Source organism: Neovison vison, chromosome 3, assembly GCF_020171115.1.
Source record: "Neovison vison isolate M4711 chromosome 3, ASM_NN_V1, whole genome shotgun sequence".
Lineage (NCBI taxonomy): Eukaryota > Metazoa > Chordata > Mammalia > Carnivora > Mustelidae > Neogale > Neogale vison.
Window position 1 is genome coordinate 74,779,124 of NC_058093.1, and position 16,804 is coordinate 74,795,927.

General features: G+C 39.9%; 1 protein-coding gene across 8 annotated transcripts in view; it reads right to left on the reverse strand.

Moving 5' to 3' along the window:
• Positions 1-16,804, reverse strand: part of CCDC141 (coiled-coil domain containing 141) — a 226,410-nt gene that overhangs the window by 62,040 nt on the left and 147,566 nt on the right. For all 8 annotated transcript variants that reach the window (XM_044242441.1, XM_044242437.1, XM_044242436.1 and 5 more), the window contains 2 exons: positions 14,123-14,295; positions 994-1,135 (listed from right to left, as the gene is read on the reverse strand). In XM_044242441.1, coding sequence (XP_044098376.1) covers positions 994-1,135; positions 14,123-14,295 — 315 coding nt within the window. The remainder of the gene's footprint in view (positions 1-993; positions 1,136-14,122; positions 14,296-16,804) is intronic.

Consider the following 16,804-nt stretch of genomic DNA (forward strand, 5'->3'; position numbering starts at 1 on the left):
TGAGTTCCTACTGTGTTGTCCACCACCACCAAATTAGCTTGAGTCTCAAGCTCCAGGGAATGTGGCACCGCAGCTGCTGCCTTATTTGGAATCTCCCTGGACCCAGGCTTCAGAACAAGGCTCAAATTCCCAAGTTTCTGGATCAATAACAGGTGGGAAGGCAATGCGGATAGAGATGTGGTTATTTCATGTCCTCTCCTGTGAAGTCTGCTAATTCTCGTCATCTAAGTCAGGCATATGAGCCCACTGTATCAGATGAAGACATCATTGAAAATCTGAGACCCAGCAGAGGCATCAAGGTTCATTAGCATTAAAGTCACTGAGATAGTTTTTGCTATATATCCCAGCTACAGTTAAGCCATTTTTAATTTAGCTAAATAGCAGCTGCTTGATTTTATTCCTCTTTGAAAATAGGAAATAAATTTCTCCCGTACGAGCCATTGTATCCACTTTGCAGAAAGAGGATTTTCATAAGTATGTTTTTATTCAGAATGACCACGTCCTTTGTGCCAACTTCCTTTAATAGAGTATGATAATGACAATTTAGCCCTGAAAATCCCTACAACATCATTTTCAGTATTTACATGCCATCCTCATATGTATGATACCATGTTAACTGAAATTTGTGCCTCCCGGAACCAGGCATAGATCCACATAAAACAAGGTCACCGTCCCAGTATACACACGGTTCAGTTCTGTATAAAGAGCAAGAACTGTTTCTGTGTGTGCATGTTCAGGGCTGGCTGGTGGGGTGGGTAGGATTACACAGCAAGTTCTAGCAACCTGGGACAGGAATGGTTGCTGAGCAAGAGTGAACTATATAACTCCCGCTGTTCAATGATAAACCCTAATGTGGAACCTAAGAGAAGCCAAAGGAGACACACCACTATTCTCCCACCATCCCCCGCGCAGCAGGTGCTGTGCCGTCTGGTATCACTAAGCAAGGAGTTGCATCTAAGTAGTAGCCAACAGAGGACACATTTAAGAGACTACCTTCTTGAGGTGGCCCTCCACCGAGGCAATTAACTGCTGTTTCTTAAGAGCAAATTCTTTGTGCGCTGAACACTGTTGGGTCAGGTGGTCCACTCGTCTCTGAATGCATCGCATCATCTCGTGGACTCCGCTTACCCGAGAGCTGAATGGAACAAGTCAGCTGTTAGTTCACTCTGCCCTGATAGAGAAGCCCCAGAAACAGGGAACATTTCAAACTGGATCTGCTCTTTCATGATAGGGATGAGTCAATAGAAGTTATCAAGCTTCAGGCTTTGGGATAACAGAAGTTGAGTAGCACCAAATTATGTTCTCTTGTCTAAATCAGTCAGTCCTAAGGGAAAAGATGAGTTACGGGTTTTTGCAAACAGGTCTAGTCTTCTTCTCTAAAGGTTTACTTTTTAATATTTCTCTAAGATATTTTGAGAACCCTATGGCAAAAAGCGCAGTATGTTTGCCAAACATTTTCCTGGGGGTGTGATTTAAAAGCTTCATTTATCTAAAGATGCTCTTTGAATAGAAATATGGATCAGCCAATTAACAAACCATTTACTAATCCAAGAGGGCAAAATATTTATGTAACACTAAGTTCCTTGTTCTCGATGATGACGAATGCTCAAGGCTATATTCATTAAGTGAAAACCAAGTTATCACCAACAATTAGGAATCTAATGTACTTGTTCATAAAAAAAAGAGACCAAGCCTCACATTGTCATTTTTCACCTGTCATGAGAAAGAGAAAAGTGACATGAAAGCTCATAAAATGCACATGCCTTTAGAACAACAAATGACCTTAGAATCAGATCCCATTTGCTCTGGTCTAAAGGTAAATTAGCAAGTTTCCTACCCATGTCCAATGTAGGCCCATCAGCCATGCAAGACAATGAAGGGAGGCTGCTGGTGGAAGGAGCAACTTTTAATTTGTCCACCTACCCCTAAGACAGAGCCTCTCCTACTACATAAGAAATTAAAGCCTTTTATTTTACGTCAGTCATTTCCTCAAACACTAATAAAGATTAACATGATAACTCTGAAATTTAATTACCCAGAGGTAAAAAAGATCTTGGAGTGAGGTATAGATTTCAGTAATTTTACCTCAAATAATTAATTTATGACTGTAAAAATGAATTTAATTAGTAATGAAATGAGGGCAAGATCCCATATGACTGAGAGGTAAAGTAACTTCACAGGAATGACAATAAAGCTGCCAAAAGGGTGAGAGTTCATCAGGCAGCTTGATAATCTTGTTGGATGTGCGTGGGATTCGTGTGTGTCCTGTGGGTACTACTGGAACCCCAGAGAAGTTTAACTGGGGAGAGAAAAGGAAACCACTGCGAGGAATCTTATTCCTGACACACAATGCTCCACAGATGCTACACTTAAAACAATTAGTTTTGCATTTTAATATCTCAGGGACAGTGAAGAGTATAATCAAGAAATCAGGAGGGTTTTATAGAAATAATTCTAGTGATACTAAAGTTCACAAATTTTGTAAATAAAAACTGTGTACTGGTAATACCAACCGTGTTTTGGTTAGGTTTTAGACTTTGGGACATTATATACTAAAAAAGCACTTAGAAGTCCAGTTGTCCTATGTATTATAAGTTCCAAGTTCTCTGTAGAATATGCAAATCTGGAATGAGAAAGTCCAGTAACAAAGAAAGTGAAGTAGCTGCAATGTGGAAAGAAGATAGAGCAGTTAGGGAAAGTAAACGTTTTCTAAAAACAATGACTGTGCTACTGTGGCAAGGCAGCATTTTTAATGTTTTAAATAGTCTCTTTTCTAATTCTCATTACTACCCTATCATCTGGGTGTAATTGTTATCTCCATTTTGCAGATGAGTAAACTGAGGAACGGAAAAGCTCAGTAACTTGCCCGGGTCACTATTACTAAGTAGCAGACCTGGGATTTGAACCTGTTCATCTCAGCTCAGAGTCCATACTCTTGATACATGAAGGGATGAGAGGGTATTCGTCCTCTAAGATTTCACCTTCACTGGAGCTGACTGTTAATGGAACAGGATTACCGGGCCTGGCCTGTTCTTTTGACTTTGGCTGGCTTCTCTAAAGCAATATCTGCCTGTAGTTTTCAAAGTGGCCACTAGAGGGATACTTGTCCAAGTTCATGTTTTAAAGGACCCTTCAGGCAGAGAAAAGTAATCGGGAAACAAAACCAAATCAAGCATTCCTTTTGTGAAAATACTGCTTTATAGCAACATACAATTTTTAATTTAGATGAATTACAACCATGCAAATTCAATCTCTCTGTTTTTGGAAGGATGATTCCTTTTCAATTTTTCAGTGACCCAGGAGGTTGGGTCTCATTTTGTGGGGATCTGTGCCTTATCATATATATCTCATTGTAAATTCTTTTTTGTTTGTTTTGTTTTGTTTTGTTTTAGGGGGCACTGGAGAGGCATAGGGTGAGAGAAAAAGAGGATAATGGACCCCAATGCAGGGCTTAATCTCACAACCCTGAGACCATGATCCCAGCCGAAATCAAGAGTCAGGTGCTTAATCCCCTAAGCCACCCAAGTGCCATACATCATAAATTCTTTAAGGGAAAGGACCACATGCTTTTCATCCATATATCCTCTGTAGCCCTAAGCACATAGACTTGTTAGTGGATCAATGCATTTTCAAACTAAATAAAATATACTTTAATTAAAATTTAACGGAAAAGAAGATATAGATTTAAGAAGAAGAACATACGCAGAGACTTACTGTATAAAAATGTCACTAGTGGGGCACCTGGGTGACTCAGTGGATTAAAGCCTCTGCCTTTGGCTCAGGTCATGATCCCAGGGTCCTGGAATTGAGCCCCGCATTGGGCTCTCTGCTCAGCGGGGAGTCTGCTTTCCCCCCTCTCTCTGCCTGACTCTCTGCTTACTTGTGATCTCTATCTGTCAAATAAATAAGTAAAAATCTTTAAAAATCTATCACTAGTAAAGTGTCCAATAGTTTTTAAACAACGGTGACTTTGCTCTTTGCTTACTTACAGAAGTTTTAAGCTATCCAAAATGACAGATCTGTTATTGGATGTTTGATATTTATCATTAGGTTGAGTGACTTCCTCTATTTAATGCCTCAGGGGGCTTCCTGAATGGCCTTGTTTGCCTGTGCGTTATTGACTGTCCAGGGTATGCTCTACACTCTTACTCGTGGCTTAGACCCCTTCCTAGGTACGAGGAGTTCTGAATTACCTTGCTTACCACAGCCAGCTCTGGTTTTCCTTTCCTGCTGTCAGCTAGATCATGTGTCTGAGCAGGCAGTAGTCTCTTTCCTCTCCTTGATTCCCAATGGGCATATATCTGTCACACCTCTAACCCCACGGCCACTCCCTTCTTCCTCAGTTCTTTCTTACTAAAGAACCTAATGAGCAGGTTACAACCAGCTCTGATTAGTTTCAGTTAGAAACGTTAAACACTAATTCTAGACTTTTCTTTTGAACATTCCAGAACATTTTAAAACATGCATAGCATGCATATTGGCAATTTTCTCAGAGCCTGAAAAGCAGATGGTTTGATCAAAGGAAAAATATGATCTCATTCTCTGCCAGCAATTCTTACATGAACTGAAAATAAATTACTAGAATTCCATCAGTCACTCAGGAATGAGTCTTATTCCTTCCCAGGAGTGGTACTGAATGATAGGGCAAGAACGGGGTGGGGGCAGGTAACAGAACTTGGTTGGAAGTGCCCTGTCATGTCGCGCTCACTCTGAGGCCACCTGCTCACGTACCACCTCACTGGGCGGGAGAAGGACTAAGAGCGGACTTCTGAGTCTAGCAAACTGTGGCTCTACAATCTGCATTGCATACACTGATTGACCTTTAGGTTTTCTCTGTAAGAATGGATTAGAGGGTACCTGTTTGTGGCATGGACATGAAGTACACTAGATTATTCCTGATGTGGACTTTGACTTTCCCAAGCATCACAGATACTCAGAAATGACAGACTGTGTGGGCTTCTTCAGACATTTGTTAGAAACTCCATCATGGAGCATTTTCTCCCCTATTCACTGAACCAGTTAGAGGAGAGGGAAGGGGGAAGAAAAATGCTTGACTTTTTTTTTTTTTTTTTCTAAAGAGCAGAGACATATTGACTCCTGGCTCAAAAATAGACGGTTCTATTTGTTGAACAGAAGCAGTTGCCCCATCTCTGCATCTGTTGCAAATTGAGACTGGGGGAAGGGAGCAAATCCCAATGTTAATGTGTTCTAATGATTCTTTCCGGAGGACAGCAAGTTGCTTTCAAACCTTTCATAAATTACTATTGGCAGCCCATCTGGATTAGGAGCTGAACCAGATGGTTAGCACTTGACAGCTTACTCTCTCATCCGAAGGAATCAGCTGATCATAGTTTTCTTTTGGTCTATGAACACATCAGACTCTGAAAATGGAAAAAAAAAATATTTTTTTTATCTTCAGCTTGCTGCTTCTTTTGACAGGGACCCAAACAGTGTCCCTTCATGCTTATGATCTTTATTTTAGAGGAAATAATGGCTACTGTCTAGTTTTCATCCCTATTTTGAAAAAAGTGCCACTCATACTGTAAAAGTGAAATGCATGTTTTTACCATTTTTTCCCTCTGACTTAAGTTAGTCATGTTGTGAATGCCTCACCACCAAAAAGTAGTAAGTGGGGCTGAAGCTACGGGTGTCCTGGGTTCTGGTCCAGATGCATGGCAGAGAGAGCTACAAGCTCCACAGGAAAATCTGTCCTGCGCAACGGGGTACCATAGCCAGGATTCTACCTGAAGTCAGTAACAGGGAGGGCATTCTCCCTCCTTGTAAAAGGAGGTTGGAAAACACTATCTCCAACTGGTGCAGGGGCCAAGAAATCAGACCCAATCAGGGAGATGGGTCTGATCAGCGGAGAACCAGCCCCACCGCCTGCTGCATCTCTGAGAGCCACAGCACCTCCATGAGTAACCCTGACCAGACAATACAAACTGGATGGAGTTCATGGAACACAGAATTCAGAGGGAAGTCCTGTCAAAATCGTTAAGGAGGAAAGAGGCAAGAGCTGAGTACAAAGCAGAGAAAATAAGCAAAAAACAAGCACCTCCCACTCCAGTTGAGAGTGCCACCTAGAATTTCAAAACACACAAGGCATATAAATCTTAACAAAAGACAAGTCAACAATCCAGAGAGAAGTGTCCTCTACGTGAAACAAAAGAAAGCCGAAAGCCAAGTGGAGCAATCTGAAATGACATTCACATAAACACACCTGAGATCATTAAAAAGACAAAGAAAAAAACCAACACCCATCATCAAAGAATAAGAAACTCTGAAACAAAGACAGTCAGAAATAAAACAAAAATAGATATAAAAAATGAGTTAGAAATCTCAAAAATGAAATCAATATGGTTGTGAAAGCTAGGGAAAAAAAAAAATCAACCAAAGAGAAAACCAGTGTGAGGGACTCCCTGAGGGAACAGGGCAAAGAGCTGATGGAATGACAAGTCAGGAAGGCAGTTCAGAGTTCTGGGAGGCAGACCCAGACGCTCCAGCATTCTCTACCAGGAGTTAAAGAAGAAGAGAAAAGAGAGAACAATGGACAATCAATATTTAAAGACGAAATCCCTGAAAATCTTCCATGATTGGTGACAGAAATCCTCAGATAAAAGGGACACAGAAGAACTAAACAGACCAATATTCTCTTTAAAGATAATATGGAAAAGATAAAATGACATTTTAATGTATTCCTTCCAAAAAAGTTTTTCTCTTTGCAGTCCTTTTCTTCCTCCAAAGTTAGAAGGGTGCTATCTATACAATTTGGATCCTCACGTTATATGGTGAGGATGCTGTGTCTTCAAAGAATCCTCAGAAACACCCTTTTCATATTGGCTTAGAATATTCCACAATGTGTCTGCCTTGAAACTATTCAAACATTTCCCTATTTGGGGGGACTATTTAGGTGGTTTTCAGGTTTGCACTATTATAAACAGCACTGTCATGAGCATTTTATTCATAAATAGGCCCACTCCTCTCTCTCTCTCTCTTTTCTGGTTTTTTGTTTGTTTTTCTCTCTAATGGGAGAGAACTCCTCTAGAGTCATCCAGCGCACAGATTTCTACCCCTAAAGTCAGCCTTCCTCTCCAGACTCAGCTCCAGATCTTTCTTACTCTGGGATGCTTTCTACTTCACATAATCAACATCATAAATGAATACATTCACATTGGCGTGCGTGACTCCTGGATATTTCACAAGAACCTAATCTGATTACGCCTAGTTTTAAGGGAAAGTCTGAACTTGGCATGTTTTCCATACTAACAGTTTCAGAATTCTAAAAGCCTGTACAATGTTACCAGGCCCAGATTGTAGTTAGGACATTTACTCAATCTCTAAAAAAGAACAACAATATACACTTGAAAATATTTGGAAAGTGGCTGAGTTGACTTTGTAATATCCTAAATTTTGGTATCTGACATTTACCCTCTAAATTGCATCTTCAAACTTTTTTTTTTTTTAAGATTTATTTATTTATTTGACAGACAGAGAGCACAAGTAGGCAGAGAGGCAGGCAGAGAGAGGAGAAGCAGGCTCCCCGCTGAGCAGAGAGCCTGATGTGGGGCTCGATCCCAGGACCCTGGGATTATGACCTGAGCTGAAGGCTGAGGCTTTAACCCACTGAGCCACCCAGGCACCCCACTTTTTTTTTTTTTTAAGTTATTTTAAGTCCTTAAATGCCCAGCAGAACTCCATTATGCAACCATAGATAACTCGATCAGGCAAAGGAAACTTCTGTCTTCGTTTCTTTGTTTTGTTGGAGGGTGGAGATTGTTTCTGTTTGTTTTTCAAATAGGATCTTTTAAAAATATTTTCACTATGATAAAAGCTTTCTTTTAATATTGTACCAGCACCACCTCATTTCAAATGAAGCTGCTACTTTATAAATACTAAGATAAGGAATATAAAAAAGGGCTTCCCACCTGGTTGAGCTTGAAGGCTGATCTCAAAACAATGTCATGAGTTAGAAGAAGAGGGGACATTGTTACAAGTCAAACAACTAGGGAATGATTCAGAACACCACAGATGCAAAGTGAATCCATGAGATAGAGCTGACCAATACAAAGGAATTCAAAACTATTCTATAATAGTTATTGATTCTATTCATCTTGGCTAGATGTAGAGCCTTCATCCAACTTAGATTATTCAACTCAACAATGGCCTTCTTAAGTCCTTCATTTGACCTCTCCTGATCATAGAAGCTAGGGAATGTGTCTCCCTTCTGTGAAGGGGTGGCCTCAACACCCACTGCCTCCATGGCTTCCTCATGCCAAGAGCATACCCCCTTGTATTGTCATTCCTTGAGTAGCCGTTAGGAAGGTTCTGGAGATTCAGGGCCAGGTTTATATATCTTTGACTACCTTTGAAGCCTGGTGCTGGTATGTCACTTGTGAGGCTTATTCATAGGTTAACTTTTTAAATAAACTAAAAGAAAGAAAAAATTTGCAGGGAAGGGGAGACTTGAGTGACTCTTACAGATAGAGTACATTTTAAGTGTGCCAGAGTTTAAAAGAAAAAAAGAGAATCCATGTGACCTTGTTATTGATTAAAGCGGAATGAAAGGAATAGACAGAGAGCTAGTCAGCTAACATAGTGTATCAGACCTGCATTCCAGGACTCACGTCACCTCTTACTACCCTGTGACAGGTAGCAGGGAAAGTGATTGAACCTCTCTGTGCCCTAGCTTCCTCATCTGCAAAACAGAGGCAAGGATAATAGTAGTACCCATAGGACAGGGTCGTTTTAAGGACTACAGTATTTTAATGTATGTAAAGCACACGTGTTTGCCATTTTTGCCAATGAGTGTTTAAATAGTCCAACCTGCACCTACTCGATCTTGTCTTCTGCTCCTCTCTCCTGTCACCTTCTCCTCCAGCCACCCTGCACTCCTTTCTGTTACATCTTTGCTGTTGTTCTGGGACTACTCATCTCCCAGCTATGTGCATGGTACCTCCTTCTCCTTGAAGAATCTTTCGCTGACTACATCGTCCACAGTGGCCCCCTCCCCACAGTGACTCTCTGCCCCACTTCAATTTATAGTACTCATTGCTGCGCACAAGCATCTCATTTCCTGATTTAGCTGTTGGGTGCCTGTTTCTCTCCACTAGGATATAAACAGCGTGAGGGCAGATGCTTCCCCTACTACATCAGATGCATGGGAACACCTGATTTATAAAAGATGCTCAATAATATTTTTTGGACTACATAAATGAATAAATAAATGAACATGTTCTGTCTAAAGTACATTACCATTCACCATATCAAACAACAGAAGTAGTGGTAGCCAACATAAATGAAAATTGTGAAAAGAGAATACAAGAATCCCAATTAACTCTGATTTTATTTCTTTATAAAACATAAAAATATAAAGATTGACATTAAGTAAGTAATAATAAGTACTAGATCAAAACAGACAATACTTAAGGTTAAACGACAGCCAACTATCAGTCAGGATGAGGTTTGTTAGCTTAAATTCACCAAAACAAGGTAAAATGAAAACTAGTCCAGTCTCTGATGCAAAGATAGAAATTGAGTCAACACTGAAGCAAGTTTACTTATAAATCTTAAATTAATTTTAGTAAACAGAAAAAGGTGAATTCATATTGCACAAGATGGCATTGTATGTTTTTTAGTTCTGTATTTTTAGCTACCCAGAGAGAAATGAGGAGGTTCCTTGATTTTGTCCCAATTATGGAAAACTTCACCCTCATACAAAGTCTCCAACCCAGGATTTCCAATCACCACAGCTTCCTGTGGTTGAAGGAATACACTGGCCTGTCTTCAGACGTGCTGCTCAAGGATGATGCCAAGCGGAGCTTCGGAAGTGGTGAGGGAGCGCTGGAAGCCAAGAACTGTAACGTCATTATAAGTCTAAGTTTGACCATTATCAGACGGAGTAACTTGTGTCATAATTAAGTGCAAATGAATGCCCAAAAACATCTTTAAAATTAAAGTGAAGTTAAGTTAGATGACAGATATTATACTTTGAAAAGATGATGAGTTATTTAGCAATGACTCAGAATTATCCCCTGCTTACAGGGAGAAAATAGAAAAGCAAGGAAACATGTAAACAACCATTATTTATTTTGTGAGATTGCTCCAACTTCAAAAGTTTTTGATTCCAGGATAGAAAAACAGTGTGGATCTGTTCCTAATAAGGCAATAGTTACAGAAAAGTAACAACGAAGGTCTCAGATTTACTGGGAAGCATTGTCTCATATAAATGTGAACTTCTGAAGTCCTATTTTGTTGACTAAGGAAAAAAAAGATCTAAACGCCTCTGAAATTCCCGTGTGCCCCAATACTAAATTTTGCCTTTTATTACCTTAAAATAAATGCTTATCTCCCCTATTTCAAATATAACCTTCCCTAGTTTGTGAAAATGAATAGAATGAGGTGCAGCTCTATTGTTATTAATTGAAACAACCATGTGACTCTTTGCATTTTGCTCTTAAAGTCCTTTGTAGGGAAGGTTAAAAAAAAAGTAAACTAATTGCTAAAAGTAGTGGTTTCATTTGATTTAAAAAAAAAAAACCTCCATTTTACAGATGAGAAAACAAGTTCAGAAAAATTAAGTTTAAAAGTCATAGCATTGTTTTGGTCCTAAGAATGCATGAAATAGAACTCTTTTGGATCTAAATCTTAAGTTTCTTATCCACACCAGTTTTCAAATGTCTGATAATGGGGACTTTAGTCATTTGTATCCTCGCAATGTGGCTGACATTCAGAAGCCTAGGAAGCCACTGCAATGTTCAGGGACATGTTTATCCTCGCTGCCAATGTTCTAAATTCCACCTTCACTCCAGCAGTGTCAGCAACTTGAAATCTCCTTCTTAGGTTCTGCTTCCCTCCTGTGGTGGTGACCCACACCGTTGTACAGATGAGTCATTAGATGAGGAAAGGAAGCAAGTCTCAAATGTAATGTGTGGGATTGAGGTCCTTAGCTATGTGTGGCTTTAGTTTGCCACCGAGATTCTAATGCATTTCAATTCAGTTTTTAATGGATTTCTATTTTACGTCTACCTTCTGAATCAAAAATGTCCTTTGCCAGGTAACAATTTCACTTTACCTTCAGTTCCTCCCGCAAAATGGAAAAATAGTATTGATTTGTAAAATACTGTGAAATCTTGGCACAACCAAACACCTTGGAATTACTATGAAAGCTCGTATACCTAGGATGTTGACTGAAACTATACTGACACTAAGTATTATTTTTTAAATATAGTTACCTAACAATTTTAATTCAAGTTTCTTGAAACCATTCCTAACAATTGCTTCTGTTAAGACATAGTCTGCAGCCTAAAGAAAAGAACTGTAGATGCTCTTTCATAAAACAACATATATACATATGTATAAATTAAGCCTAGAAAGAAGACTCAAAGAATGAAATTAGCTAAGTAAATAAACATGTCGACCATGACCAAGTGGGTAGCCAAAAGCAGTCATGAAAGCCCTGAATATAGAATATAATATAAAATATAAGCACTTCCCCTCTTATATTTAAGTACTGAAGATGAAACATTACCAATTAGATCAAACAGGATAAAGCTTAAGAATGATAAACTGTGACCAGCTTTCCAACTCTGGGAGCTAAGCATCAACACTGAATAGCAAACTTCGGTTTCTTTCAGAACTTTTTTCAGTTTCTGGCCAGGAGCAGGGACTAGATTTACCCTCATGCCTGAACGACTAGAAGAATAGACAAAGTATATGAAACAATCATTCTCAGACACTGGACAACATCAGCTTACTGCCTGAGAGGTAGTTTCCAGACCAAAGCTCGGGGAGGTGGAACCAAAGGGAGCCCCGAGATCTTGCTGGGTTGAGGAGACAGGGCTCATGCTTTGGGAGGCTGAGACACCTGGAATTTCTGGGGCAGTGTACCAAAGACAGACTTCCAGGGATCTAGGGAAGGGTCTTGGGCTGCCTCCTGATCTACCCACGCATGAAAGGAAACCGCCCAAGGGCAAGGAAAGTACCACAAAAGTATCCTGAGTGGAGTGTCTGTGCTTTGAGACTCACTTGCAAAACTGACAGAGGACCACTCCCCAAATTCCAACTGGAGACCTCACCAACTTAATCCAATCATCATGACTCAGCTCAGCGTCAGACATGTACTTTGAGTCCAGGCACCGGCAGGAGCCTCTGCATGGTGCAAGACACATGGACCTTTAAGCAGGAGAGAGGAGAAAGGAGAGTGCCCACACTTTGGGGCCCAACATGGGTGTGCTGGGGCTTCTGGAGCAGCCAACACACCATTACCTGATGTATGGCTTGCAGTGAAAGTAAAGAAACTTAGTAGCTACAGTTGTTAATTTTCAAAAAGGGAGAATCATTTGCCCTTCTCATAGCTTAAGCTGTTTGGCTCCTGTTGGAAGACCCTGGATTATTTCTGATCTTGGCTTTAGAGTCCCATAGCAACCATTACAAGCCCTGGCTAAATATCTCTGTCCAGATGCAGACTGTCTTCTGAAAAGAAAGTTCCCTAAACCCAAACTTATCAAATCCACACTTTTTAACACATCTAAAATAGAGCAGGATGAAGATTTAAAGAGAAACAGAGTCTTTTAAAAGAGTAAAATAAAGAGAAGTAAAGTAATTTTACCACATTTGACCTATTTAATTATTCTTCAAATTTAATGTTTTTGAGTTTCAAGAAGATTGCTGATATGGAGGATAAATATGGATCTATCTTATTTGCACAAATCTCTTTGGCTCCTTCTGTTAAAATGTAAGTCCCACTCTCATTTCTTCCTAGATAATAAATGTTCTACCATCTGCCCCAGCATCTCCCTTTTCTCTTCCAATCCACTGCATCCTCTTTCTGTTTCTCAAGGTCCTTCTCTCTCCTCATTTCCACCCAGATCTAAACCCACTGCTGATACACTCACCAAATGTGCTCATAAAAACAACTTGTCCTAGCATGCTAGTTAAGAACATGCGGTCTAGGGCCCATGTACTTGCTTTCAAACCTGGACTCTGTGTGACCTTTTGCGAGTTACTTGGTCTCTCTGTGTCTCAGTTATTTATAAAGGAGAACATTCATAGCTCAATGGTCCCTTTCTTATCTGCAGGGTTTTTTTTTATTTCTGTGATTTCAGTTACCCATGATCAACCATGGTCCAGAAGATGATCCTCCTCCTGACATATCATCAGAAGGTCAGGAGCAGCCCAACACTATGTGACAATGCCTTCGTCATGCACCTCCCTTCATCTCCCCATGCAGGCATTTATCATCTCACATCATCGCAACTAGAAAGGTGAATACACTATAATAAGATATTTTGAGAATGAGAGAGAAATCACATTAACATAACTTTCATTACAGTGTATTGTTACAGTTGTTCTATTTAATTCTTACTGATCACTTCAATCTCTTACTATGCTTAATTTATAAAATAAACTTTATCATGTGTGTGTGTATGGGAAAGAAACATAGTGTGTGTGTGGGGGGGGGGTCCTATCCGTGGGTTCAGGCATCCACTGGGGGGACAAACTCCCTCCTGGATAATGGGGTCAACTCTTGTGTGTCTTGTAGAGTTGCTGTGAGGATTAATGACAGAATGTTCCTAAGCCTGCTGGCACAGTGACTCAGACATGGTGGACTCCTAATTTTTTAAAAAGTGAGCTATTGTTATTAGGATCTTTTATTTAGGCTTTTACTGGGTGAGCCACCAAGGTCATAAATGAAAGGGAATTTAGTTTTTTTTTTTTTCCAGAAAGGAAAAAAGAACAAGGTAGCCTCAATGCTCATGAATTAAAAGGGAGAAAGAAACCCCACTGAGGTGCTGGGCTATGAAAAGCACTGAGAATTAAGCTCTGTTTTTTCTTTTGTCCTTTCATTCCCCCACCTCAGAAACTCATAGAGGAAAAAAAAAAAAAAGCTTTTGCTTTCGCATCTTTGGGTCCTCAGACTCAGAATATGGACTCACTTCTGGATGAGCAATGCTGTTCAGAATCACTGGTGACCAAAATTCAATAGATCCTTTTAAGCCATGTCATAATGCAGCAAGACATCAGAAGCAGAAAAAAAATTGTGCAACTTATTATTTTTTTTTTTAACAGGTTGTGGAAACTGTGAAAAAGCTGGTTACACTGAGGAAGAAATAGGCTTACTCACCTACAGGAGTCTACTTGGCTGATTAAGGCTTGTCCCTTTTGCAAAGCATCAGCTGTGCAGTCTTTAATTTCTCTGTGTAATTCCTCATGCCTCGCTGCCAAGACAGGCAGACTTAAACCCTCTGATTTAAGGAGCTTAAGGTAAGCTTCGACTCTCCCAAGTACATCAAATGCCTGCCAAAGAAAACATACTTTCATTTTCTGCTTTTCTAGCTTAAAATCTACATCAATGTGTACATGAAATACCAGCCTATTCCATCTATTAGTTTGATCATAACCAAAAACAACAATCTTAGTCTGAGAAAACAGCTGTGTAGTTTTAAGGCTTCATTTAGGGAAACTGATCATAGTTTAGCTCAGCATAGATAAATGTCAACACCATGAAGTTACCAAAAGAGTTTACATTGAGAATGTGTCTATACAACACAGTTACAACTGCATGGAATTTGAAGAGCCAGGCTTACTTTTCACACATTTTGTACTGTATACAAATAATGGACGATATATTTTTAAAATATTATGCAGACTTTCAAAACCTGAACGTCTCTGTGATGCTCTTAAAAGGAAATTGCCCAGTAAATTGCACTTTGAACCAGAATCATTATACAGAACTATTCAAGAATTACCCCTTGTCTTTCCAAGTATAAGACGCTCTGCTGTTGCATCCAAGACACCCATCTGTCTACAAAGATTATAATTTGGTTCTGAAGCTGTGCAAAGACTAAGACCAAGGTAATATTTAGCTTTTGATACACAGAATGGATTGTGCAGAAAAAATATTGCCTTGCAAACCAAGATAGTGTCCTAAGATAAGTTTTTTTTGTTTTGTTTTGTTTTAATTCCTTTATTTTTGTCCTTTATTTAGCAGATCAACAACCAACCATGGGAGATTAAGTTTATGGAGTTAACAGAGAGTAGAGAGGAGCTATCCTTCTTGTCCATTAAGGCTTAGCTAGCGTTAAGATGAAGGAGTCTATGATATGAAGGCAGTAAAAGAGGACTGTGGTAATATGAGGAGAAGAGAAGGACAGCAAAGTACAGTGGTCTTCTTAGGTCCTGAGAGCACATTTCAGAACTTGGGCCTGGAGAGCAGGAGCTGAATTAGGTTGAAGAAAAGCTGCATGGCAAGGGAGTTCTTGCCATCTTGCCCTTTGGCACCCCTGGAGGAAGCCACCCAATGGGATGCTCCATACCATTCTGGAGAACACTCCTATCCCAGCAAGCCTGACGGCACCACAGTCAGCAGGAGCCTTGAAGTCTAGCCTTCCTGGACTGTTGGGTTGGAAGCCAGTGAGCCTGTTAGGGGCCCACAGGAAGAAGAGTCCACAGAAGACTTATGAGAAATGAAAGCGGATGGCCTCATGAGTCTAGTTACCACTGAAACCTGAAGAGGGAGGGAACACAGTTTAAGCCAAAGATAGAGGCAACAGCCGTAGAGCTGTGTGGAAGCTGGCTGCCATCTAAGGGAGTTAGTTTAATGTCAGAATCTGAACCGGACAAAATTTGAATTAACACATGAAGTCTCTCCAATGTTTTCCCATTACTTATATGTTATTCTGTAGTCCCATCAATGTCCTCATGTCTCCTGAATCTGTTCTTTCTGATCACTAAAAATGTTTAAAACAAAAACAATCCCCTTTATTTGGATGATAGGAAGTAATAATATCAACTGCAGTTTAATGAGAACTAACTTGTGCTCCGTCTGTACTCTTGTGTTTCATGGTTACCTTCCATTCAGCCAACAAGCATTTTGGGATATCTGCTGAGTTTCAGGCACATTATCCTTAATGGCCCTAGATGAAAGTGAGAAATGACCTCCATTGTATGACAGGGGAAACTGAGTCTCAGAGAGATTAAATAAATTGCATAGAGTAATACTTCTCCTAAGTGGCAGATTTGGTCTCTGTCCTTAATTTGCCTGGTCCTGAGACCCCGGCTCTTAAACCCTGGCCCATGGAACCATGTGGCAAAAGATTACCAGGGGAAGCTTAAGAAAGAAGCAGCTTTTCCAAGAAGTCTGTTCATCACCAGTGGAAAAAGTGAGATTTTAAAACTTAACTTTTTATAATTAAGTGTCTACCTTTTCTTCTTATAGGCGAGAAAAAATATGGAGAAAGGCTGAGTGGTTTCTCTTACACTATATAGGACTGGAAAAGGAAGATAGTTTTATTAGAGAAACTTTGAACCTGAAGATTCTTCCTTATCTGATCCCCCTCTCTTTTTCTGCATTTGGCAACAGAGCCAAATGTGTCAACATGCTGATGCTAGAAAAGAGTATTTGAATTACTTTCTCAATCTTTCCATGACACACTGGAATACCACTTGGCAATAGTCACTATTTCTGGGATTTTGTTTTATATTTTAAATTTTTATTGCTTCTTTTGAATGAAGTGGAGTCTCGTGTTAATCCCAGTTTAGTTTTTTTTTTTTTTAAAGATTTTATTTATTTATTTGACAGAGAGAGATTACAAGTAGGCAGAGAGAGAGAGAGAGAGAGAGGAGGAAGCAGGCTCCCTGCTGAGCAGAGAGCCTGATGCGGGACTCGATCCCAGGACTCTGAGATCATGACCTGAGCCGAAGGCAGCGGCTTAACCCACTGAGCCACCCAGGCGCCCAATCCCAGTTTAGTTTTAAAGTTAGTGCCGAAAACAAAAATCTGGTGTAGTCAAAATTATCATGACCT